The sequence below is a fragment of the Poromitra crassiceps genome, assembly GCF_964638095.1.
Source record: "Poromitra crassiceps genome assembly, chromosome: 1".
NCBI lineage: Eukaryota > Metazoa > Chordata > Actinopteri > Beryciformes > Melamphaidae > Poromitra > Poromitra crassiceps.
Window position 1 is genome coordinate 125,211,086 of NC_139623.1, and position 26,363 is coordinate 125,237,448.

General features: G+C 43.9%; 2 protein-coding genes across 2 annotated transcripts in view; both read right to left on the reverse strand.

The window, feature by feature from the left end:
• Window positions 1-25,843, reverse strand: part of LOC310785201 (atrial natriuretic peptide receptor 1-like) — a gene marked incomplete at both ends in the record, with an annotated part of 143,886 nt that extends 118,043 nt beyond the window's left edge. Inside the window, 3 exons of the mRNA XM_083646196.1 lie at window positions 21,537-21,687; window positions 22,858-23,160; window positions 25,544-25,843. Of these exons, the coding sequence (XP_083502322.1) occupies window positions 21,537-21,687; window positions 22,858-23,160; window positions 25,544-25,843 (754 nt within the window). The remainder of the gene's footprint in view (window positions 1-21,536; window positions 21,688-22,857; window positions 23,161-25,543) is intronic.
• Window positions 5,756-9,202, reverse strand: LOC310785343 (pre-mRNA-splicing factor CWC22 homolog; the record flags this gene model as incomplete). Its single annotated transcript, XM_083646384.1, has 3 exons — window positions 5,756-7,488; window positions 8,869-8,966; window positions 9,099-9,202. The coding sequence occupies 3 exons, from the start codon at window positions 9,200-9,202 to the stop codon at window positions 5,756-5,758; spliced, it is 1,935 nt and encodes a 644-aa protein (XP_083502510.1).
• Window positions 25,844-26,363: the final 520 nt, after the last annotated feature.

Consider the following 26,363-nt stretch of genomic DNA (forward strand, 5'->3'; position numbering starts at 1 on the left):
GCTGCCGTTTGCGCGCCTCTTATTGCTATCTTCCCAGTGTCTTAAGCTATCGTCTGCCTCCCCCGTCCAGTTTTGTGCTGGGATCTAAGCGCAGACACAGGTGTAGGCGTGGCCCAGGCGTGTCCGTGGGCATCTAGCCTATCATCTCCCTCCCGCAAGTGCATTTTGCGCTCTGGCAAAGATACCGTCGGTATGTTCCGAGGGCAAAGAGAGGTTTGGGCGTTGACCGTGCCAAAATAGGCGTTCCAGCGCAATGTGTTAGAAAAAATGGCCTTGGGTGCTCTCAATTTTAATGCCACCAAATAGCTGGTCTTAGCGCAAAAACCCCCACTACGCCAGGCGTACGCCTGAGCGCAGACAGTATTCTCCGGCCAGTGCAGGAAATCCTTGCTTGGATACATTACGCATGGCATGGATGTCACTCTCCAACACCTTGCGCCTGCACACACTCTTCTCTCCTTGGAATGCCACGTTGATTTTCAACTGTAGCGTACATTGCAGAAGAAACACACCTTGATTTAGAAATGAGAATTTGTTTGTCAAGGTTTTATTCGGCTACGTAATTCCCGACCATACAGGTTTGTGGTGTGAGGTAACAGTAGATTGCTTTTGAGAAAGTTGTGACGGTGTTGTGCCAAGCTGCCTCTCCCCACCCTGTGAGTCCCATGGCCAGTCCAAAACACCCAGGGCTTCGACCCACCAACCGACTTTTTTGGCCAATGCGACAACAGCACAGAACCGTGACAGCCAATCAGAGGTGTCTCTTCCAGGCCAAAATGGCAGCAGGTTTGATGCCTGTGTGCGCTGGTGTAGCAATGGAACGATAGATTAGTTGTCACTTCTGATAGATGTAACTTATTTTGCACAATCTGCGGGGGCGGGCCTTTTTCATCTTTGGGGGTCTTACGCAGGCTGCGTAGTGAGCGTATAGGGCGGACCGGATCTGGGTCACAGTGACCTTGGCCTTTGACCTTTGACCACCAAAATCTAATCAGATCATCCTTGAGTCGATGTTTGAGGCAAATTTGATGAAATTCCGTCAAGGCATTCCTCAGATATCGCGTTAACGAACATCGGACAGACGTACGTACAGACGGACAACCCGGATCCATAATGCCTCCAGCCTGGCTATCACTGGCGGAGGCATAAAAAGCTCATGCTAAGCTATTCCAGAACTACACACTGTCAACATCGGCTTCCACGTCACGTCACCACAGCCAAATTCAACCTTTATCAAAATAAGCGTTGTATTACTGTGAGCTGACAGAGAGCAGTGTGTGGGACGGAGGGGGGAACATGCACCCAATTAGTTAGCAATCACTTAGAGACACACATACAAATAAAATAAATATGTTGATTAAACCTAACTATAAACCAACTGGCAACTATTAACATTAATGATAAACTAAGTACTGGCATGAAACTACTGGCATGAAACTAACTAACATGAAACCCACCACTACACAGGTCTCTACAGGTGAAGAGGGGATTCTCTCCACCAAACCATTGCGAACAAACTAGAATGTATGACTACGGCAACTACAATTAGAAAATACTACAATTGGAAAATACTTGAATAAATAAATCTAGTTTGAAAGAGCGAGTGGGCAATAGCTGTGTGACTGAACGGCCAGGCGAGGGAAAGATAATTTCCGTGTTTGCTGTTCGGCATGATGACGTATAATATCCCCGTCGACAGTGTAGTCTCATTGCTAGCTAGCTGCCCTTTTAACCGCACGTAAAAGCTTCAAAACTAATGTGTGAAGATTATCCTGCTGAACACAGGTTTGTGTTTGAATAAGTATAAATATAAGATAATATAATGATAATAATAATATAATGCTATTCTTGTTTGGCAAGTATCTGGTCATGGCCTCTCTGTAGCCATCTAGTTGTTTTGTGCTGATTGTTGAGCTGATTGTCGTAGTGTGTTTGTCGAATTGTTGATTGTTGTTTTGTCCTTCCTATTTTTGTAACCTACCTGATTTCTTCCTTTTTTGTCTTTTCTTTTTTTGCTATTTTTGTGTTTGTTTGTATTGCATGTTTAGGGTCCCCCTCGAAATTGAGATGGTTCTTCTCAAGGTTTTTTCCCTAATGAGTAAACTTATATGAAATCCAATCAGAAGTTAACCTCAATACGCTGCGCTCTCCCTCTCTCACTCTCTCTCTGTCTCTAACTGTAAATATTTTACCTTTACTGTATTCTTTATTACTCTGTAAAGCACTTTGAATTGCCCCAGTTTATGAAATCTGCTGTACAAATAAAGCTGCCTCACCTTGCCTTGTCTTCAGGACCATAAGTATTTTGTCAAGACATGCGGCTCCGATGCTTGACCTCTCACCCTAACCTGGTGGTTGCTTGTAATGCTGGCAATCCATAAATTCCAGCTTGTTCTTCTGTTGCTCTCATGGTCAAGGCTCTCTGGATGGCAGCGGCAGCTAAATGCAGATGGAAATGTCTCTCATGGTCCCCAGAGGGCTCGTTCAGCCATCCGCTCTCAATTAGCTCCCGTTAGCTGTGAAAAGCGAACCAAAATGCAAGTTGGCTTTGGCTAATGAGGGCTCTGATAATTAGCACGGCAGAGGAAACGACTGGCCCTGTGAAAGATTAACCGCTGTGAGACGGGTCTCCAGAGGAACACAAGCACGTCCGCATCTGTAATGAGTTTACAGTGAACACTCCGGCTCTGTTTTCCTTGCGTTTAGTCTCCCATCTTTCCACAAAAGCAACCAAGCGTTGAGAAGTCTCTCGTCCTAAAAGGCTGGTTGCTGGGAACCGGCAGGTCAAGGTATTCAATCAGCTGGAGGGCTGTTGAACCTTCTCAGGTGAGTGGAGCTTCTAGTCTCTTCTCCTCTGAGTAGCCTCTGATATCCCCTCTGTCTTTTTTTACTGGTAGATTCAAGATTCAAGATTCAAGATTTTTATTGTCACTCCATGGTAAAGTATCACGTGTGAAATTCTTGTGCTGTGGACTCCGTTTACAACATAGTACAAATATAACAGGGCATATGAGTGCAAAAACAACAAGAGACACAACAAGCAATAAGGCAGTATAGTGATAAGACAAGTCAGAGACAGTGGCATATTCACTGCACATAGGTGCACATGTCATGTGCATACATACAGTACGGCTACTACACTATTTGTGTATGTTAAGGAGTCTCGTGGCCTGCGGGAAGAAACTGTTCCTCAATCGATTTGTGCGTGCTTTTGGAACCCTGTATCTCCTCCCTGAGGGTAACAGGGAGAACAGGCTGTTGTGGGGATGGTTTGTGTCTTTGATGATCTTCAGGGACCTCCTGAGGCAGGTATCATATCTTGCCAAATGAAAAATATAATACATATGCTTAAATGCCCCTTGCAGCCTTGTGTAACCGAGTGACTGAGTCCTCGTAAGTCCCGAGTGGTAGCGAGTAGGTTGGTTAAACTCACTCCCCAGTATAAACCAGCTCCACTTGGCATAGTGGTTCGCGCTTCAGAAGTGGGAGGTCGGCAGATCGAATCTCGCACCACCCCTGGGCAAGTCCTTAAAGGAGAATTTCGGTTTTTTTGAACCTGGAGCCATTTCCTGGTATTAATTAAGATTTGGCCACTCACCTAGCGATGTCTGCGGCGTTTCTGGGCGTCCTAGCGTTGTTTTGAGATCAATATCGTCCAAGTCAGTCGTAAAATAGAGTTGATTTGGGGCCAAGTGGAAGCCTGTATTTCCTGCATCTAAATAGCTATTTTTCTTCCCGTTTTCACCAAATATCGCCGTAATCAGATCAGTCTACATCCAGCAGAGTAATATTTCACCCCAGGCTGTTTCCTGGAGTGCACAGGGATCCACTACAGGGATCAAATTACCTCAAACGTGATCTAGGTCACCAAGTCTCGTGAAGTCCCGCGATACTTTCCTGTCGACTGGCCAAATACAGGCAGGACGCTTTGCGGTCGTGGTTTTAGCGTAACCTATGTGGGGTTTGGCATAACCTTCGTTCTTTCGAATCCCACATAGGTTACGCCAAACCCCACATAGGTTACGCTAAAACCACGACCGCAAAGCGTCCTGCCTGTATTTGGCCAGTCGACAGGAAAGTATCGCGGGACTTCACGAGACTTGGTGACCTAGATCACGTTTGAGGTAATTTGAGCCCTGTAGTGGATCCCTGTGCACTCCAGGAAACAGCCTGGGGTGAAATATTACTCTGCTGGATGTAGACTGATCTGATTACGGCGATATTTGGCGAAAACGGGAAGAAAAATAGCTATTTAGATGCAGGAAATACAGGCTTCCACTTGGCCCCAAATCAACTCTATTTTACGACTGACTTGGACGATATTGATCTCAAAACAACGCTAGGACGCCCAGAAACGCCGCAGACATCGCTAGGTGAGTGGCCAAATCTTAATTAATGCCAGGAAATGGCTCCAGGTTCAAAAAAACCGAAATTCTCCTTTAAAGGGAATGGGAGATGACACTCTGATTGGTTGAGTTCATTTTGAGCCCAAAACACACCTGAATAATTCTGGTACTTATCTCAGCCCATTAGCGCCGTGCGCCCAACACAATTAAGGCGGCGCAAGGTGGAGAATTAGCGCCGTTAAATTAGGAAAATGGACTTGGACACGCCTCCAAATGCGTTACCGCCGTATGTTCAAGACATGCGCCACTGCCCTCAGATTAGGGCCCTTACTCTTTTTCTCAGTTATATAATGTATATTTATAAAACGGCTCTCTCAAATCAAGCAATCTGATTGGTTCACAGCCATTGTATAAATCCCGTAACCGAGTCCAATAACCCATGGCCATGGGTTATTGGACTCGTTATTGGACTCGGTTACGCATACCTACTGTATGGCCATGGGTTATTGAGTTGCCATGGCAACTCTCTTACTAAGAGAGTAATAATAAGGCTTACCTCAAATGACAACGTAGGAGAAAAAAAATGGCGGAGACAGCTGTCAGATCCTTGTGAATCGATCTTCGCTTATAACTTTACTAATACTTCGCAGAAAATTATGTTTTGTACAAGAATAAATGCGGGCTAATGTCTTCTTTGCAAAAAAAAGGCTGTTAACCCCGCATTTAACCCCGCATTTAACCCCGTAACTGATACCCCGTAACTGATAAGCTGTTATCCCACGAGGCCGCAGGCCGAGTGGGATAACAGCTTATCAGTGTGTTGTGGCGGGATATATTCGCCACAACACACTTGCTCTCATGCTATATTGCTTAAATAATGTATATTCTCACAGTAGATTATCTAAAAACAAGATCACACCCTTATGATATTCTCAGTTTATCCTGCTGACTCCTGATATATTACTGATACCAGGACCTCAAATCTATCAGGAACTCACACTGCACCGTGTGAGTTCCTGATAGATTTGAGGTCCTGGCATCAGTAATGTGTAAAAGAAAGGGGAAAAAAGAGAGTAAGAGAATATGACCAAAGCCATAGCTGGAGTATAGTCTACTTTTCAGTAGAGCTGGAGGTGGCCTTTATTACAAGAAAAAAATGGTAACACTTTATTGCATAGTCAGCCTACAGAGGGTCTACAGAGTATTTGTAAGATTTAAACAGCTTATTTACTTGACATTACAATTCAACTGTTTGTCTTTGTCTGTAGATGTTGTTTTAACAGCTTATTAGTTGAGATTCAACAGATTCTGTTTGCTTCCCGTTCCACACACCTACACCTACTGTAATATGTAGATATGTTCATGAATTGTCAGATATACTCTATGTGCACGCCGGGGCCTGTCCTTCCTCACTCCTTCGTCGTCCTCGTCGCTCTCCGTGGCGAAAGGCCACCCACTTCCTGCCGTCCCTTCTTCTTCTGGTCTTTCTTCCTCTTCTTGCTCTGCTCTTTTCTCTTCTTCTTCTTTTCCTTCTTCTTCTTCTTCTTCTTCTTGTGTTTGGAGTCGGACTCTGAGCTACTGCTGCTGCTGCTGGAGGAGGAATCTGATTGGCTGGAGGAGTCAGAGTTCTTCAGATGCTCCCTCAACTCATCAGTCAGTCCTCCCAGGCCGATGGAGGTGAAGAAGTTGATGGCGAAGCAAGCATTCTTGGGGTTATCACGAGGAAACAGGCCCTCAAAGAACGCTTGCAGGGTCAGGTCTTTGAGCCTCTGGTTGAGCCGTGGTAGGCCCATGTAGGCACAGAGCTCCTGGAACAAGATCTTCACAAAGATCCTATTGGAAGACGTGGTTGTCTCCTCACTCACCTTTATACACTCCAAGACACTCCAGGGCACAGAGTCAGTGTAGAGCAGATGACTGAAGAGGCGAGCTACGTTCCTCAGCTTGTTGGTCTCCAGGCAGTGGATGGTCTCATACTGCTCTGAGAAGATGCCCTCAAATGACTCCATGTACTCCTTCTTCAACAGGCAGAACCTCCCAGCCAGCAGACCAAAGAACTTCTCGTATGTTCTCTTTTGAGCACAACAGTCCAGGATCATGTTACACAGCTCATTCGTCTGGCTGTCAAGAAAGTCCATCTTGATTAGTTTGTGAGCACATTCCTCAAAGTCCAGACTGGACTGGATGGCCAGGTAGATGGTTCTTCTGAAAGCCACCAGGTTCACTTCAGTCTGATCAAAGATGGTCATCTTTTGACCTTCCTCTCCCTCCTCCTCGTTCTCCTCCTCTTCGTCTTTATTACTGCCGTCTCCCTCCTCTCCTGAGTCACTGCTGCCTTCATCCAGGATCTGTTTTTTAATGGTTTTATATTTCTCCTCATTCTCCAGGAAGTCTGGGTCCATCTTAAACACATTGGTCAGGTCCTTGGGGTCGTATTCGTCCCTCAGGGAGAGCATGTGAGTGAACTGGGAGCCCTCGTCCACCAGGTCCAGCCCGGGGGGGATCGCTGGGTGGTCTTTAAAGCCGTCCTTCCTAACAGTAAACATCATTATGATCATGTACTGAACACACTTATCTATAGATGACTCGTGAAGAATGTTCCTCAACCGCTCAAAGATGGCATTGATCCCTCTGGGAGAGACCTCCGTAAGCTTGAGTCCACACTCCTTCAGGAAGGAGATGGAGACTTCCACGCTGTCGTCGGTCGGATGCTCCAACAGCAGAGTCAACATCTCCAGACACAAGACCTCGTGAACCACGTTCTGGTTGGTGAGGTGAGCCAAAAACTTGGAGGCCGTCAGACACTGTTGCTTGAGGTTGCGCATGTAGCCCTTTATGAAGTTGAGGATGAGCCTCTTGAGAATGAGCTCTCCGATCTGAGGGAAGTTGGAGTTGATGATGGAGACGACAACGGCGTACACGTGAGTGAAGATGGGTGAGGCAGCCTGGGCCTGCAGCACTGAGCGGGCCAAGAGACCTTTCCCCCTGACGATGTTCTCCTGCAGCAGCTCCTGGATGATGTTGACAATGTTAGACACGTTCACCTTGTTGATCAGACCATTGATGGACTTCTTCAGAGCCTCCCAGCTCATCCTCTGATACGCCAGGCTGGTCTTGTCAGTGATCTGTTGTTGCATCATACGTAGCTTGGCGGGGGGGAAATAAATAATTTAAATAAAATACATGCAAAGTTTTCAGAGCTATGTATCTTGGCTCTCAAACTATCACAACTAATATGTTGATAATTGTGTAATAGGAATCCTGGCCCAATCCCAATTCCTATCTTAACCCTCAATCTTAACCCTCAGTCTCAAAAATGCGCAATCCCGCGAAGTGCTAGTGCTGTCCCGATTCTCACTTTGTTAAGTTAAGGGTCGAGTTTGAGGGGTCTACGGCCCTCAGTTTTGAGATTTTCCACGACCACACTTGCCGGTGAGTGCGATCCCAGAATCCCTTGCGTGTCATCAGCTAGATCCATTCAGATGGAAGATGGCGGCGAAGGAGGAAAAAAGGAGCCCTACAAAGTTAAGTATTTCCTTGTTAATAGCGATGTAAAAATTACGATAACCATTGTATTAGCTTAGTTTAATGTCACTTTATGGATTTCCGTTTTTGGAATCCTAACTACATTGTTGTTGCTAACGAGTGGGGGCTAGAATGACCGTGCTTTCCGACGTGAGGGCTGGCTTGACTGCAGTGTTTAACTGCAGTCAAGCCAGCCCTCACGTCGGAAAGCACGGTCATTCTAGCCCCCACTTGTTTTGTGGTGCTTTGCATTACACGTAGGCTGTATCTTGATAAAAACAACTCAACAACGACATTACCACCGAGAATTATGGCATTTCGTAACAACGTTAACAATGTTATAATATAATAATAATAATATGGCTTGACCAGCACGGCTACTGACTATCGATAGTTAGCAACAACAAATGTGTTAGGCTCCAAAACGGAAATCCATAAAATGACATTTAAACTAAGATAATACAATGGTTATCGTAATTTCTACATCTATATTATCAAGGAAATATTTGTAAGGATGCTTTTTTCCTCCTCTTTTGAATTGACAGACTGGATCCGGAGCTTTGGCATATTGCTGCCCCCCACAGTCTGAAGACGTCTCTGCCTTTAAGGGCTGTCCCATTTTAAAGTCGCAAGATAGCCCTTAACACTTAGTTTTGAGGGCTACTAAGATTGAGGGTTGAGCTGGAGGGTTAAGATTGAGGGTTAAGAAAAGAATTGGGATTGGGCCCCTCTGTCTCAAACGCAACTGTAATTCTTTATACCTCTAGTGCTATCTGAGAGTCATAATATACCATACCACTGTAAAGTCTTCAGATTCACAAATTTAGCAACCACATCCTTGACAGGAAACAAGAGGGTAAGAGTGTGTAATGGCTTACGTTTTCAAATGAAGCTCGGAAGCCTATTGATGGACTATTGATGGACTTCTTCAGAGCCTCCCAGCTCCTCCTCTGATACGCCAGGCTGGTCTTGTCAGTGATCTGTTGTTGCATCATACGTAGCTTGGCGGGGGGGATGTAGGCTCTGCCCGTCCGGGTCAGGATGGGGTCAATTGGGCCCCAATTGGCCCGCGGCCGGTCGAAGCGCCCCTCCTCCCTGTTGTCATGGTGATCCCAAGCGTAGCATCCTCTGTCACGCCGTTCTCTGTCCCGACTCCTGGCCCTGTCTATGTCTCTGGATTTGGACCTGTCTCTCTCTCCGGACCTGGATCTGTCTCTCTCTCTGGACCTGTCTCGCTCTCTCGATCTGGATCTTGATCCTGGAGGTGTGTCTCTGGTCTGGTCATCTGGAGCTGTTTTGATCTGAGCCACACTGCTCCTTATCCTCTGCATCGCCGCCTCCTCTTCCTCATCACTCTCATCACTGCTGCTGGTGTCTGAGCTGCTGCAGGCGGGGCTCCCAGATGCAGGGCGGCCTCTGGGGCTGACCTGGGGAGAGGTCCTCTCTCTTGAGCTTCCCACACTGGGGGTTCCATATCTGGGGCTCCTCTGTACCAAGCCGGCCGGTCTGGGACTGCTTGGAGGGGCCTCATCCTCTGAGGCGGAGGAGGGGGTGTTCACCTCCCTAATCATTCTGTTCATCTACTAGCCTGTTGGCTCCTAAAGCCCGTGCAGCACTATCCTTCTCAGTGTGTCTTTAGAGAGAAGTGTGTTCTCAGGCTCGGCTGCCACCACTTATAGCCTCAGCCAGGAAGGATTTCTGACATCACTGATGACATCACAATTGCTTGAGTGACATCACTGATGACATCACAATTGCTCAAGTGACATCACTGATGACATCACAATTCTTGATTTATGACATCACTGATGATGTCACAAACACACAGCCCGCAAAATCGTGACTAACCACCGGCCGCCCACTTAGCAATTTTAATGATGATGATGATGATGATGATGTGATTTAAAGTCCCTAGAAACCAGAAATATTTCTTTATTATTTAGCATTTTGAGTTCATCACATCACAGGACCCTATGTTAACTCATTGAGTGCCAATGACGACAATCGTTGTCAATTCAAATAGTAACGATTGTCGTCAATTGCGTTTTTTGACGGTGGGACGTGGATCAAAGCCTGATGCATCTCCTGTGAAAGTATGGGGGATGTTGAATGTGTAAAAGCTATTTTACGGACCCATTAGGTGGCGACAGTGCTCTCCAGATTAGAGAAAGGTGAGGAAAAAAACAGAAGAAGCCGTGGGGACACGGAAACCGCATCGGTATGCATCGATATGCATGAAGCATAACGTTAGCTGTGCCTGCAGCAGCCAATCTGCTGCCACAATTGAGCCCCTCCGTCTCCGCTGCGATAGCTCCTCCACATGATTAGTTGTGGAGTTGTTATTATTCTCAGTTGGAAGCGCTGGGAGCGGGCGACAAAAACGGCGGAACGCTGTGAAAAAGCTGGGTTTTCAGTGCAGAGCAAACGCAGCAGAGAGCCACCAGAGCCACCAGAGACACACCCACGGAGGAGGGGTTTGCAGTTGAGGGGGGGTGGGGCAGCATACAACACTGACCCAGACAGCAGGCTCGATGGACAGATTGGTTGGCAAACACAAGCTAGAATATCTGATGCCCACCAGCAGTAAATCAAGACCAGCAAGAAGGTGTAGGGTCTGTGCAGCAGGGGCCAGTGCTGCGCTGGTTGCAGCTAAAAAATATTATTTTGCCAAACAAAATTCCTTTGTTTTCGCTGTTTTATTGAAGGAAATTATTTTTGAGGTGTCACTACATCAGAAAATATTAGCTTCAGAGTCAGTGATGTGCTTGAAATGCTTCATTTCACAAAAGGCTGATTATCTCAGCTTCTAGTTTGAAACGTCTGTTTTTGCTGAAAACAACCTATCTTCTCCGGCTGATAACTAAAGAACGGAAAATGATATCAATAAACTTTTTTTTGCTGATGATACAATAGACTCTCATCGTTCTTTGGGCGTGTTCGGTGTTTACATAGTAATATCACACAATATTCTGTGGGCCTTGAGAAATCACTGAAAACGCTCTGAAAGGGCTGGCACTGGGAGCATCCGTTTTCCAAAAGTGGCTGGCACTCAATGAGTTAACATGGGGCACTGCCAGTGCTGTCAACACAACGCAGGTTCCACTTGCATATTTGAAAAACGAGAGCCTTTAAAACCAGGATTACTGAACACAGAAGTAGGGCTGAACAATTCATTTCAAATATTATCGAAATCCCAATATGGCTGAGTGCAATATCCAAATCGCAGGAGCTGCAAATTTTTGATGAAGGTGAAATGTGTCACAAAATACCATTAAATGAAGCACGTGATGCTACAGAGATGCCCTGGCCTACAAATCAAATCATATATCTCCAGATATACGGGTTACTTGTGTTGGTACAGACCCCAGTAAAAATCACATCACATTCAAATTTTATTTTTTCAGTGAAAATGAAATGCAAAAGCTACCATTCCCACTAAAATCATGAGTCATATTGCAATCGCGATATCTGTCAAAATAATCATTATATGTTTGTTTCTTTGCAATATTGTGCAGCCCTTGACAGGAGTGCCATTCGAATCCATGATGCATGAAGTCGTACCTGTCCAATTTACAAAAGCCGTCATAAACACTTTACACCACACATATGACTTTGTCAAATGGTGCGAGGCCTCACATTTGACTCTGAACATAGCCAAGACTAAAGAGGTGCTCTTTGACTTTTGGTGACAGAATATAAATATCTTGGTCTTATGCTTGGCGTCCAAACTACAGTATAAAGACAAAACTGTTATGAAATGTCTATTTTATCCTCTTTTTTATTTTCTTATGTCATCCATTTTATGTGAAGCACTTTGAACTGCATCTGTGTATGAAATGTGCTATACAAATAAACTTAACTTGACTTGACTTATTATTGATCACAAATGATCTGGAAAAATCATGGGGCAACAGCAGGCTGACCTGTACCACCTGTACTTGACTAGGCTGACCGTGAAGGCAGACAAGGTCTGCTCAGACAAAACCCATCCACTGTCAGCAGAGTTTCAGCTACTCCCTTCTGGTCGGAGGTATACATACCCCAAGATCACAACCAACAGAGCAAAATATTAATTTATCCCCATGTCAATCATCCAGCTAAATAAGATGTGAGATTCAGGGAATCTGAAGTTTTTATTTGTTTTTTATTATTATATACGGTTATTGTTGTTTAGTTATGATTATGGGTTTGAGAACGTTTTATTATGATTATGAGATTGAGAACGTAGCTGGCCATCAGCAATGGGCAGTATGCAATATGCAATATCATAGATATGCACTTTAAATATGCCCGGGCTGCTAACACGTGTCGTGCACTTTAATGCACAGTATTATTGCGTATTTTTGACCACTACAGATGATTTTATGATTTTTATGAGTTGTGTATGTCATCTTAATGTGTCTGTGTCCTCATGTACTGTGCTGTACAACAAATTGCCTCATTGGAGGACATTAGAGTTTTCTACTACTACTACATATTGTATAGTAGCTACTGTAATTTTTTGCTAATGTTTAAATGTACCCTTGCTTTGCCTGTTTTTGACTTGTGCATAACTTTATTTTTTTTCTGTATGCGAGTACTTTGAGAGGAAAGCAAACCAAAGTCCAATTCCTTGTACGTGCACATACTTGTCCAATAAAGCTGATTCTGATTCTGATAACATATACACTCTCGGATACATTGGCATCGAGGCATCAAATGCCCTCCAAGAGGTGACTCTACTCCTGAGGAGAGAACTATTTTGGATTTACACACTTGATGCTTTCACACCGCAGCGGTTCCCAACCTTTTGGGCCAGGAATAAATCAAATATAAGTGAAGTGAATAATCAATAAATCGTATGATCAAGATTTACCAACTGTCAGTTTCGTCTTGTGAAAAAGACTAGACTATTTATTTCGGATGACAAAAACTTCATTCAGGTGACTTCATATTCATATACGACTTCTCCTTGACAATTGGAAAGCATCATGAGGTCAAGGAAAGATGTGAAGGAGACTTCAGAAGGACTTAGGAAAAGACAATTAAAGTGCTAAGAGAATCTCACTGACTCTGGCTACGGACTTATGCAACGATTCACGTTATTGATGTGGCTCTGCCATGAAATCTGTTTTATTTTTTGTTAATTCCACTATATTTCTTTGGAAATTCAGTTTTTTCCATTTTAATTGTAATTTACTGATTAGGATAATGTTATGATAATAGCTCTGAGGTGAGGGTCCCACGCAAGACCGTCCTACCTCTCAAAACTCCCCAATCGAAAACTGAATTAGGCCTATTTTACAATTATGAAATTATAGGTTACTACAACAATTAGGTCTACTTTTGATTTTGATAATTAGGCCTACTTTTATCAATGTCAGCCAAATTATGGATTATGCTATATTCCATGTTTTACAGTTGATTCCATTTTTATTATTAAATTCCATGATTCCGCCTGTTTTTTCTGCATTGCAGAAATCACATGGCCCTATAAACGCGTATCTAAAAAATATCTAAAAAAAAATCCTAAACTAAACTCGTACCACTGTTCCTTCAGGATTTGTAGTTGTCATAGACTGTGCTCCATAGTCGATTGCTCTATTGCTGACAAAAAGTGTGTTATTGTAAGTCGCTTTGGATAAAAGCGTCTGCCAAATGACGTAATGTAAATGTAATGTATCTATCTAAGCATTACATTCTGTACTGTGTGTGTCTACAGTGTAGGACAAAAATGAGCAAGAAATGATCCCACACTATCCCAGAGTGTGTTTAGCAGGAAATGCCCACAGATCTGATAGCCGGCTGTAGTTTCCGTATACGGCAGCGGGGCTCTTGACCTCTGTTAATCAGTGCCGTGCCGGGAGGTTGATACCCGTGTGGGAACGAGTGCGGGACGCTGACTGGGAACCAATTGAACATTTAGTCTGTTTGTTTGTGCTCTTGACTGGCTTTGACATTGATTTACTTCTGCAGATAGGAGAAGCGGTCGACTGCAAGGCAAATTTATGACTCCAGGAGTGAGTGAGCTTGGATGCTGAGCTTGCAAAAGTCACAAGAACAAACCAATAAATGTGTCCATCCGGGTTAACTGAAATGCAGTAACAGGTGCTTCTTTTTCTCCAAGTCATTGTTTTCTCCATGCGTTCAACCTCTTCACCTTAGATTTATAAGAGCCTTCATTTTAAGAGCCGACATGGGCATGTCGGCATTTATGGATTTATGCATTTATGGCTTGGCCCAGTGCTATTAGTGGGCGTGGTCACGCGCATTCCCGAATTTAGGGTTGGCACCTCCTCCTCATGCTGGTCACACACTGCTGTGGGATGACATTCCACTCCTCAAACAGGGTTTGTCGCAAGTCAGCCAACGTGGTTGTGTTGGTCACTCTAGCATGAACAGTACACCCAAGCTGATCCCACAAATGTTAAATTGGGTTGAGGTCAGGACTGTTGGCAGGCCATTCCATTCTCTCTACTCTCAAATTCTGGAGGTGGTCTCTGATAAACCCCGCTCTGTGGGGGCGAGCGTTCTCATCTTGGAGGATGGAGTTTGGTCCCAGACTGTGGAGATATGGGATCGCCACTGGTTGCAGAATCTCATCTCGATATCTCTCTGCTTTGAGATTTCCTCCAATGATGACAAGCCTGGTGCCAGGCTGTTGTAGCTGTGTATGGTTCTTCCACACGCTACTGAGGCTCCTGGCTGTTTGTTAAATGAATAAATTGTAAAATTGCTAATATGTCTTGTTTCTTCCTTGCTACTGATAGACTTCAAATCATCCAATCCACCCACATACTCAGCTGTGCTGCTCATTCCACAAATGCATGTTCCTTACAAATGGGGCACCATTTAAAAGGGAAATAAACAGGCTTTCCAACGGTATACAATTTATTGCCAAGAAGCATTGTTACAACAGAGAAATAATCTACCAAACACAAATTTCTGAACTTTTTGTTCGATGTTTAGATGACAGAGCTTTATCTGGAACTCAAAGAGCTAGATGACAGCTTTATCTAGGAACCCAAAGAGCTAGATGACAGCTTTATCTAGGAACTCAAAGAGCTAGAAGATGACAGCTTTATCTAGGAACTCAAAGAGCTAGATGACAGAGCTTTATCTAGGAACTCAAAGAGCTAGATGACAGCTTTATCTAGGAACTCAAAGAGCTAGATGACAGCTTTATCTAGCAACTCAAAGAGCTAGATGACAGCTTTATCTAGGAACTCAAAGAGCTAGATGACAGCTTTATCTAGGAACTCAAAGAGTTAGATGACAGCTTTATCTAGGAACTCAAAGAGCTAGATGACAGAGCTTTATCTAGGAACTCAAAGAGCTAGATGACAGCTTTATCTAGCAACTCAAAGAGCTAGATGACAGCTTTATCTAGGAACTCAAAGAGCTAGATGACAGAGCTTTATCTAGGAACTCAAAGAGCTATGACAGAGCTTTAGGAACTCAAAGCGCTAGATGACAGAGCTTTATATTTAGGACCAACATGAGAATCTATGATTCTCGTCTGCCTTAAGGCTGTTTTATGGTTGTAAGACAAGTAACAATGTTAAGACAGAAATTATGTAAGAAAGACAGAAAGCACGTGTTGGCAGATGGTGTCTTCCACCTTCCACCTTTAAGGAAATGTATAAGGTCGCATCATTGATTTGTCTTACATTTGAATTGGTTGGCTGGACCGAGCGTCCTATTGTTGCCATGGAAATGGAAACTGCTGTTTAATGTTGCTTTGCTTGTAGTGTCAGTCGATAAAAGTCGTATTATAACGTTAGTAAAAAAATTGTATTGATGGCTTTGAGGAGAAATTGGCAGAACAGGTGAGGAAATATCCTCACCTGTAGCCTACGAGGCGGCACAGAGGGATTTTAAATATCCTCACCTGTAGCCTACGAGTCGCACGGAGGGATTTTAAATAAATGCCTGAATGTCATCCGACTTTCTTATAACCATAAAACAGCCTTTAGGCAGTGAGATGTGACGTCAATATCAGAACAAGAGTCGAATCAGGAAAGACAGATAAGAAGATAGGAAAAAAGATAAGATAAGAATCTTTTATTTTATTTTGATCTTTACTGTATTCTTTTTTATTACTCTGTAAAGCACCTTGAATTGCCCCAGTGTATGAAATGTGCTGTACAAATAAAGCTTTATTTCCTTGGGTCAAACATCAACCACATGCATGGGTAAAAAAAGTATATTTATGCTCCCACTAGATCGAAGTATTGTTACATTGAGTGATATTGTATCTTATCGATATCGTAAAGTGGAAATATATGGATATATATATATAGTGGTCCACTATATATATATATATATATATATATATATATATATATATACACACATACATACACATATATATATATATACATATGCACATACACACGCACGCACGCGCGCACACACACACACACACACACACATATATATATATACCGTATATATATATATATATATATATATATACACATATATATATATATATATTATATATACATTTTGTGAGCAACACACACACACACACACCAAAAGAGCAGGCGAGGCCACACAGCAGCCGAGCTGTGTATGCGAGCTGCAGGGCCAGCTGAAAACACGGTGGTGAACGGAGAGAGAGAGTTACATTTTTTAGCCCATTTGAATTGTGCCACAGGGTGCAAAGGTACATTTTGTCAGTTTAAAAGATAACTATGCATGTCAAGAAAGTCACAGTTTGTCCTGGAACTGAGGTCATGTCCACACGGACATCTTTTTTTTTCTTTTTCGTTTAAGAAAAGTTTTCCATAAAACACGGAATCGTTTCAAGAAATGTGTGTATCCACATGAAACCACTGAATACCACTGAAACCGCTGTAGTATATATGCCAGGCCGGTAAGTGGCGCTGTAACGCTGCCACAAAGTACACCAAAAACAGAGAATAAGACAATCTCGTCAATAATAGCATTCAACCACTAGGGGCGCACATTCTATAATGTGTATCTCACTGTAGAGAGCAGCTTAAACCCTTGGCTTTGCGGGGAGGTTTGCCATGTCCATGAATAAAATGATTAAACCGATACAGGCAAATGCAGAGCTGTTCAGCAGGGCTGATGGTCTCCCTGTAGCCTACAATATAGAATGTTAACTATCGGTGACGTTCCTGATACCATCCACTTCCATGATCTTTAGACATGTGTTGCAAACACATCCCAGCGTATTGGCCGCTCCTGCACATCACAGCACAGGCTAAATGATGCAACATAAATATACATTATATAAAGTCATGACATAAATATGTTTTTATTGAAAAAGTGGTGTCAAGTAAGCTAAAGTCTTGTGGGAGTGGACATCACAGTGCAACCATGTGGTCGTCAAACCTCTCACTTCACTATAACACGTATTTGCCAGGGCTATATATACACCATCCCGAGTATGTGTGTTAGACTCAGGGTTTACATTTCATTTCATTTCATTTTGTCCAATATTCAAATATTCCAGAATTGCATGTTGTATTAAAAATTAATATTTCTATCTAACACGTTTAGCCTGGTTTTTTTTGTGTTCTTGTAAATAAATAAATAAATAAATTTCTGGGAAATATCCGGAGGGGTGGGGTGGATGGGAAGAAGCAGCTGTAAGAGCCCTATAACAGGCTCAGTAGCTGTTGCTGGCGGAGAGAGGTGGGGCTATGGCGTCATCGGTTCAGGAAAGATGCGTATGGGTTGTAAACACGGAAATGCAAGGGTGGCGTCTTCAGATTTATTCACTCTGGGACCTGGTTTCAAAAATTAGCGTATTCTCCCAGAATGTATACTCCCAGAACGCTGGTTCCGTCTGGACGAAATGTCCATATGAGAAAAAACCTTTGCGGATACACCTAAACTCGTCTCCGTGTGGACATGGCCTCATAAGGTTTAGTTTTGTCAATCAACTACATCCTCGTGTAGCACAATATACGTCACACCATCAACAACAGACTGGCGGGAGAGACGTCACTTATGCAACTGGTTGTGCGTAGGCCTAGTCTTTCAGATTTTTTTCCCCATATTTTATTTTGTCATTTTCAGAACATAGAAAACAAAAACAGGCTGAGAAAAAAAACGAAAACATACATATACCAACATTAATCTTACAACATGGCGCTACCAGCCGCATCAAGTGCCTATATGTGCTTGTAATAAATGTGCGTGGAATCCCATGCAAGGGGTCCATGAGAAGTCAGCTGAGCAAGTTACCCATCACTCTTAACCTCATCTAAGTAGGTTAGAAATGGGTCCCAGATAATTGTGAATTTCCTAAATTAATTGGTCCTCAGGAACCGGAGTATAACCGAAACCATGTCCGTCAGCCACAGCTGAAAAGAAGGTGGAGAGGGGGACTTCCACTCCTTCAGAATGAGTCTCTTGGCGATAGTCGTCGCCTGCGTCAGAGACTGTTGCACAGCCGTAGGGAGGAGCAGAGAGGATTCTGAGCATCCAAAGACGGCGAATTCTGCCTCTGGCTGAAGGGTTATTTTCAGATTTCAGGTGTCAGATTTTTCCTCTGACACCCGACACCTATCACATGGTGGTGAGAAAAGGGTAGATCTTGTGTAACCTGGACTTTGAATAATGAAGACGATGAGTGACCTTAAATTGGCTCAGTTGGTGTCTGCTGTTCTAGTCATTCTGATTTATAGCTTATAGTGCCACAGTTTTACCACAAACTGCGACTTTCTTAACATGCATACAGTTCATTTAAATTAACCAAATTTACCTTTGCACCATCCAAATGGGATCAAGAAAGCAATGTTTCTCTCCGTTCACCACCATTCATATTTTTTCAGACGCTGGTAGGCTACAGGGAGAAAGGCAGGAAGTGATGTTCACTTTGGCTCTCTATAGCTCCCACTGCAGCCTGTTTATTTCCATAGTCAAACATCACCCCCACAGCGTGCTCCCATGTGCTGCATGATCGAGCCGAGCAGAGTTTCCACTGTGTCCTCGGGGCTCAGTGCTGAGAGAGCCGTCTGGCCGGGAGATGCATCGATCGGGCTCATGTTTCTGCTGTGATGCTGCCCGCCCTGCGGCAAGGAGCAACGGCTAACAAGCCACGCTGCCCGGCCCGCTCACAGGGTGAGATGACCGGGCGATAAGCACAAACCAGCAGGGGCCTCATTTATCCTCCATATGTGCCTAGAATCCCTACTAAGGGGCCCTTTACACGAGGACAGTTTCTGGAGGAAACGACACAATAGCGTTTCCTTCACACCTTTTCCTTCACACCTTTTCCTTCACACCTTCTCCCTGTTTACATGAGCGCTGTTGAATTTTTAAAACGCCGTAATGTACATGCCAGGTCGCTAGGTGGCAGTGTGATCACCTTATTCTTTGCCCATACAAGGACGCTTCTGCATGACGTCATTTCGTAATCGTCTTTCCGGTTTTAAACACGGAAGTAGAGTATGCCTACCGCAGTCATTTAGACGTGCCAAAAAGCTGTTTTCAAGCTAAAAATACCCAAACTGTTTTAAAGTTTTAATATTTGTCGGGTGAGAACGTAACATATATGTGACCAGTTTATCAGAATAACGCCTATTGGAAATCTTTAACGAGCAGCGAGGACCGGGAGCGCTGACTGTGATCTGTCAAACCCCACTGTAGGCTACTGGCAGTGAGAAAACACTGTCGACGTGCGTTTGTAACTAACGTTAAATGCCGACCGGGTACAGCGATCGGCTCCTCGCAGCAGTAACGTTATGAACATGTAACTGAAGTTGGCCGCAGTGTAGCTTAATTCTGAATGTTGCCAAACTTCATTCATACAGTACTGACGTTTTATTTTGAAAATGGTTGCCAACTCGCGCACGGCTATGGCATAATCGCGTGTGTCGCGTGTCATTTGATCTATGCCTTGATATAGATCAGTATGAACAATATGAACTATTGTGTCATATGGCACGTCAGAGTTCCTGAAATGAGCCGTCTCAAGCGATTACATGGAGCGCTCAGCGGGAAGCATCACCAAGAATTTCACTCTGGAGGGTGGTTTCAAAATGTGTCGTTTCCTAAGCCCAAATTCGCGGTCGCCGTCTAAAAGGGAGGCACTAATGATAAAATAATTCCCCGTCACCATAGGAAACCGTCCTCGTGTAAAGTGCCCCTAAAACTATGACTCGCTTGTCCAGTGACTGTCTACTCGATCCAATCTGTGTTTCACAATGTAGTGTCATCTTGTATTCCATGCAAAATACACTATGGTTATATAGGAAACAAGACAGCTTATAATACAATATATATAACACCAATAATTTAAGTCAATTCTGAGCCTTACGCACATTTTGGGAGACAAGACAGTACCCACACCTGCTGCACTCAATTATCTGTCATCAATCACAGTCCAACTGGGCCAATCCAACCATAAATGGTCAATGCCAATTAGCACATGACGCATATGAATGAGCCTGATTATCAATTGAACTGGGAAATTGCATGCAGGTGTATGCGCAGTCACTGGATAGGTGAACTGTTCTTTTAGTAAATCCTTCGTTGGGATCCTACACATGGTTTGTTAATGAGACCCCAGAACCGGCACAGGACGAGCAGACGGCCGGACTGGAGCCTCGTTCACATGAACTCACAATGTCTGTCCCCTCTGTGCATTCGGATCAACAAGAAAACATTCTAAATTCTAAATTCTACGGCTGTGTAAACTTGATGAACATTGACGTTACTGCTCGAGCCGCAAAGCCATGGGAGCAGCCATTACTGCTTTGCCAGCGGAGTTCCTGATTGGCCGGTTACGGTGTCAACTACGAGGCAGGTCCCTGATTGGCCTGTGCACTTTGTCATTTCTGAAAACGCCCGCCCCGGGCTGGAGGCAACGAGTTCACGTGATCGTATGGTTTAGCAGCCTGAGATCATTGTACATCCTATAAATAAGCCAGTGGAGAGGTGGGAGGAGCCAGTGGGAGGCGGTCCCTGATCCATTTGTTACAGCATATCGATCCAGTGAGATAAGATGAAGAACGACACGTGTGATACGTACAGGCTCCAGTCAGCTGTTCTGTATCCTGCTTTTAGTGAAGGGCTTCAGTTGGAAACTCTATACAGTGTGTACATTTTCAACCATAACACTGTGTTCCTCTGGCAATGCATCACAGCCTGTGAGCTCTAACCTGACAGCATGAGAGGATGGTATGGACGTGAATGTTTGCTCTGTATAGTTTGATCTGGGTTTGTCCCAGTGATTTTTTTTCTTCTTCTTTTTATCTGGACTGAAAATATTTTACAATGGATGTAGAGCTCGGACTGAACTTTGATGAAAAATCTGCTGTGTGAAATTCATGATTCAATATTTTCAAAATACAGAAGACCCCCACTCATCGTCCAAGATGGGTTTTGTTTTCTAGATGATAACATAAATGATCGTATAATGAATGTTACTTTTATATCAGAAATAAGAGTGTTGTTACGTGTCAGAAGCTTTTTCCAGATAGATTTACCTTACATGAAACAAGATCCAGTGAAGGTCAGAGGAAAAAGGACAAATTGACTATAGTTACTGGTAATAACTATTCACACGCTGTGACTATCTACCTACGTACGTATCCTACCATAACATTACCATACCTATCCTACCATAATATCACCATACTTATCTTACCTACCATGATTGATTTCATGACATGACTGATTTGAGGCCGTGCGGTGACTCACCTCGGCCCTCGTTCTGCACGTCGTAGAGGATGTCGGAGTAGTTGACGGTGGGCTTGTTCTCCTCGAACACGCTGTCTCTGATGGTGATGTTGGCCTTCTTCAGCTCGGTGTACAGCCCCTCCACTGCAAAGTAACACGGCCGGTCGTCCACCTTGTTGTCGGGGTGGGAATCACAAGTTTAATGACCATACAATGATACGATATTTGCTGATACCACATAGTCTGCCACGATACGACTTTGATTCATTTCAGGGGCGTGCAATCGATATGAGACGATATCATAATGTCCATTTAACACAATCAGTTACATACAAACTCGCAAAAAGCAAATAAAATATAATTTGAAAATTTGTTTTCTGAGCTCTTCCAGACATCTATTACTTTTTTAAGAGAAAAATAATAAAAATAGACTCCTGTTATTTACTATGAAGTGCCACATTTCTCAGGTTTAAGTGCAAATGTTTTTTTTTAAAGAGCTTTGATGACCTTTCAATTATGAACATAAGCCGTGCACACCTATGCTTCATCACCTTGGATTTACAAGGCATATCTTAAAGATGATATATATATATATATATATATATACCGTAAATTCCGGACTATAAGCCGCACCTTTTTTCCCGTTTTTTGGCCTTTTTTGGCCCCTGCGGCTTATATAACGGTGCAGCTTATCTATGGATTAAAAAAAAAAAAAAAAAAAAAAAAAACTCTCTTTTTTAGCACTCTTTCTAACTATAAATCCACTTCTGTTTTAATTTCCTCTCTTGCCCTCTTTTCACCACACTGTATGACACTGTATGACACTGTATGACACTGTGTGCACTGTAAATAACAACACAGGTGGTGTTGTGTTATGTTGTTTTGTTGAAATGTTAATAAATGGGAGCATTACATATGGTAATTAAACATTAAAACACAAAAAAAAAAAAAAAAATACCATTAAAACACCCGCGGCTTATAGTCCGGTGCGGCTTATATAAGAAAAAAATAGTCAACTTTGCAGGTGCGGCTTATACACCGGTGCGGCTTATAGTCCGGAATTTACGGTATATATATATATATATATATATGTGTGTGTGTGTGTGTGTGTGTGTGTGTGTGTGTGTGTCTGTATGGCAAAATATATACTATATATATACAGTGTATATATATATATATATATATATATATATATATATATATATATATATATATATATATATATTATATATATATATATTTTATTTTTTATTTTATTTTCACTTTGCAACTATACGATACGATATTGATTGATGTAACGATACTTTGATCTAGATCGATGTAGTGTATTGTCCGCCCCCACCTTGTTGTCGCTGAACAGCAGCAAGGCGTGGTCCCGCCACCCAAAATGCTGGCAGATGCGCAAGGCGAACTTGCCCAGCTTCTTGTGGGTGGGGCCTGTGTTGGTGATGGAGGGGTAGACGCCGCCGTCGAAGGCCACGGCCGGGGCGCCTGCCGTGACCATGGGCACGTCCCAGTGTGTGGTGAACAGCCCCACGGGGGACGAGGTGTAGGAGCAGCCCGGCCCGATGAACGCCCACGGGTCATACGCCAACTTCAGGTCCACGGCCATGAGGGGGGCCACCGACTCGGAGCAGATGCCATCCTGGTGATGTAAAAGCACGTCAAGTCAAAAGTTCTTGAGTCAGAGGTTCGTGTTATTTGCGGCTGGGACACACCAGAAGCATACCGAAGCAGCATCAAGGAAGCGTCGAGCAGGACCTTGCCATTCACAACTTGTACTGACATCATGCCTGGCTGCATGCGGCTGCTCGCGGCTTGGGTCAAAAATAGCCCTGATGCTGAAACTCACGCTGCTGAAACTCACGCTGCTGAAACTCACGCTGCGGGGTGCGCTTCACGACACCGCCGGGGTGATCAGTCTCCCCTGTTAACAGGGTACGCCGAAATGAAACTCCCTCCGAGACGAGGCTTCCGCGTCAGACACAGTATGCCAATTGTTAGAAACAGCCAGACAGTGATGTAGTCAAGTGGGACTCGAGTCTCTTGAGTCCTGGACACATTTTTAGGACTTGTGACTCGACTTGGACTGATGGCTCGGACTTGGATTTGGACTCGGGCATTCAGGCATTCGGAGTCGGAAGTTGGAGACTCGGACTCGGACTTGTTAATTGCTGAAGACCCTTTTTGTGTTTTTGTTCTTTTTTTGTAATGGAGTACCGTAGGAATGACATATTTTTTTCAGGCTTACGCAGATGTCCCCGCACTTCCTGGTTCCTATGTGTAAAAGGCAATGGGATTATTGTATGGGAATTTCAGTTAAATGAATGAAATAGGGTCTGTGGTTAACAAAGGTTTATGAAACCACAAACTTTCTATTAAGAAAAATGCATCTACGCTTCATAAAAGTGGTAATTTGTGAAGACTATCTTGCTGAACATAAGGTTTGCTGTTTCTTAAACTTTTGTTAACCACAGACCTTATTTCAAGGATTCGAGCTGAAATTAAAAACATACTTTTTAACTATTTTAGATCACATCCCTGGTCATAGAGTGCACCTACAGTATTTAACAATCTATGCAAAAAAATCACAAAAATCCATGTTGTCTTTTCATAACGAAAATACACTGCGCTTATGTCAGCTATTACTATCACTATCAATTAATATTATGACATGACAGCTGTCAATCAATCTTCATGGTGAATGTGAGGCGAGAAATCGAGTGGACCCGGCGACTGCAGACTCAGAGCAGAGGGAGAGGGCAGTCTGCCTCTGGGCGCACAGTCTCCTCCTAGCTGAGGCAGAGGGCTGGCTGCCTCTGGGCACACAGCCTCCTCCTAGCTGAGGCAGAGGACTGGCTGCCTCTGGGCACACAGCCTCCTCCTAGCTGAGGCAGAGGACTGGCTGCCTCTGGGCACACAGCCTCCTCCTAGCTGAGGCAGAGGACTGGCTGCCTCTGGGCACACAGCCTCCTCCTAGCTGAGGCAGAGGGCTGGCTGCCTCTGGGCACACAGCCTCCTCCTAGCTGAGGCAGAGGACTGGCTGCCTCTGGGCACACAGCCTCCTCCTATAGCTGAGGGAGAGGGCTGGCTGCCTCTGGGCACACAGCCTCCTCCTAGCTGAGGCAGAGGACTGGCTGCCTCTGGGCACACAGCCTCCTCATATAGCTGAGGGAGAGGGCTGGCTGCCTCTGGGCACACAGCCTCCTCCTAGCTGAGGCAGAGGGCTGGCTGCCTCTGGGCACACAGCCTCCTCCTAGCTGAGGGAGAGGGCTGGCTGCCCGTCTTGAAGCGGGCCAAGAGCCACGGTAAATAGCAATATTGCTGGAATGTGAGTTAACAATATTGGCTAAGTATATTAACATTTATGGGCGAGCAAGTCTGCCCATATGTTCTCCCACTTATCAACGGTCAAATCAAACTCCTCCACACACTATGTTCCATCTCTACTCAGTTTCCCTCGAAATACATCACGATAAGGAGTCACATACTATGCAGATGGCTTTTCAGCTCGACTTTCACCAAAAAAAAACATGCAAAAATCCCATTGACTTTTACACGTAGGAACCGGAAGTGCTAAGATCCAGGTCTTCCAGACTCATTCCTATAGGCCCTAATCAATTGGCATCAGATATTGATACTGAGTATAAAACTTTGTGCAAGGGCAGATGTGTGTATTCCACCCACATGTGGCTTTACGCTCATGTTCAGTAACCCCACACTCAATCAGAATCAGGTAATGGGGACCCGACTCGAACTTATCTTACCATTCAGTGCTGCGGACTCAAACACTGGGACTTTGAATTGACATATATGTTGGACCACAGCTGTTGAACATGTAGTAAAGTTAAATGTTCCACCACATCATATCTTAACTCATATAATATATATACATATACAGTATATAATATATATATATATATATATATATATATATATATATATATATATATATATATATATATATATATATATCATTTTGTCCATTTCTGTTTTAAAAAATGTCTAAATAAGATCACACAACACACCTTGTCTTCACTGTTCTTGAAGGCGTAGGTGAGGTGGTGGTGGGGCAGCAAGGTGGGGTCGGCGTTCACCTTGCGGACGGCACGCTCCAGGGCGGGGCCGATGCGGGGCCAGGCCCAGGGGTAGTCTGTGTTGCTCTGCGGTAAAATGACGGCCAGTGTGATGTTCTGCCGCTTGTGGGGCGCTCGGCCCTGCCTCCAGGGGGCGCCGTGGTGCCCAGAGGGCCGCCCGTCCACTGGAACCACGCCCGCCAAAACCAGCAGAAGCAGCAGCAGCCTGGCACCCTCCTTGCAGCAGGCCATCCTCCTTGGTAGACCAGTGAATAATGTATCCCCGTGACCTGAGGATACACACAATGGAGATATTCACACGCATTAACAAAACATATAACACAAATTAATCTGGATTAGAGCTGGGCGATATGGACAAAATCAAATATCAAATATAAATTTTTGACCAAATACCTCGATATCGATATTGCGACAATATCGTAGGGATGACTATTGGTGCTTTCACAAAATATTTACACAATGAGATTTTTGATAAATAATCATCACTAATGTAGATATAATGACTAAGTGGGTAAAGGCCAATAACAGAACAGCAGTCTGGTCAATTCAGAAAATTTATATATTTTTTATTAATATTATATATCCAAAAAAGACAACATCTAGTCTTATATCATGATATTGAAATATTGCCCAGCCTATTTAGGGATGCACAATATCGTATTTTCCCCCAATATCCATTATGCCGATATTTTTCAACTGTCTAGTTGCTGATACTGATATACAGTATGCACCCATACCCCAACCCCATACC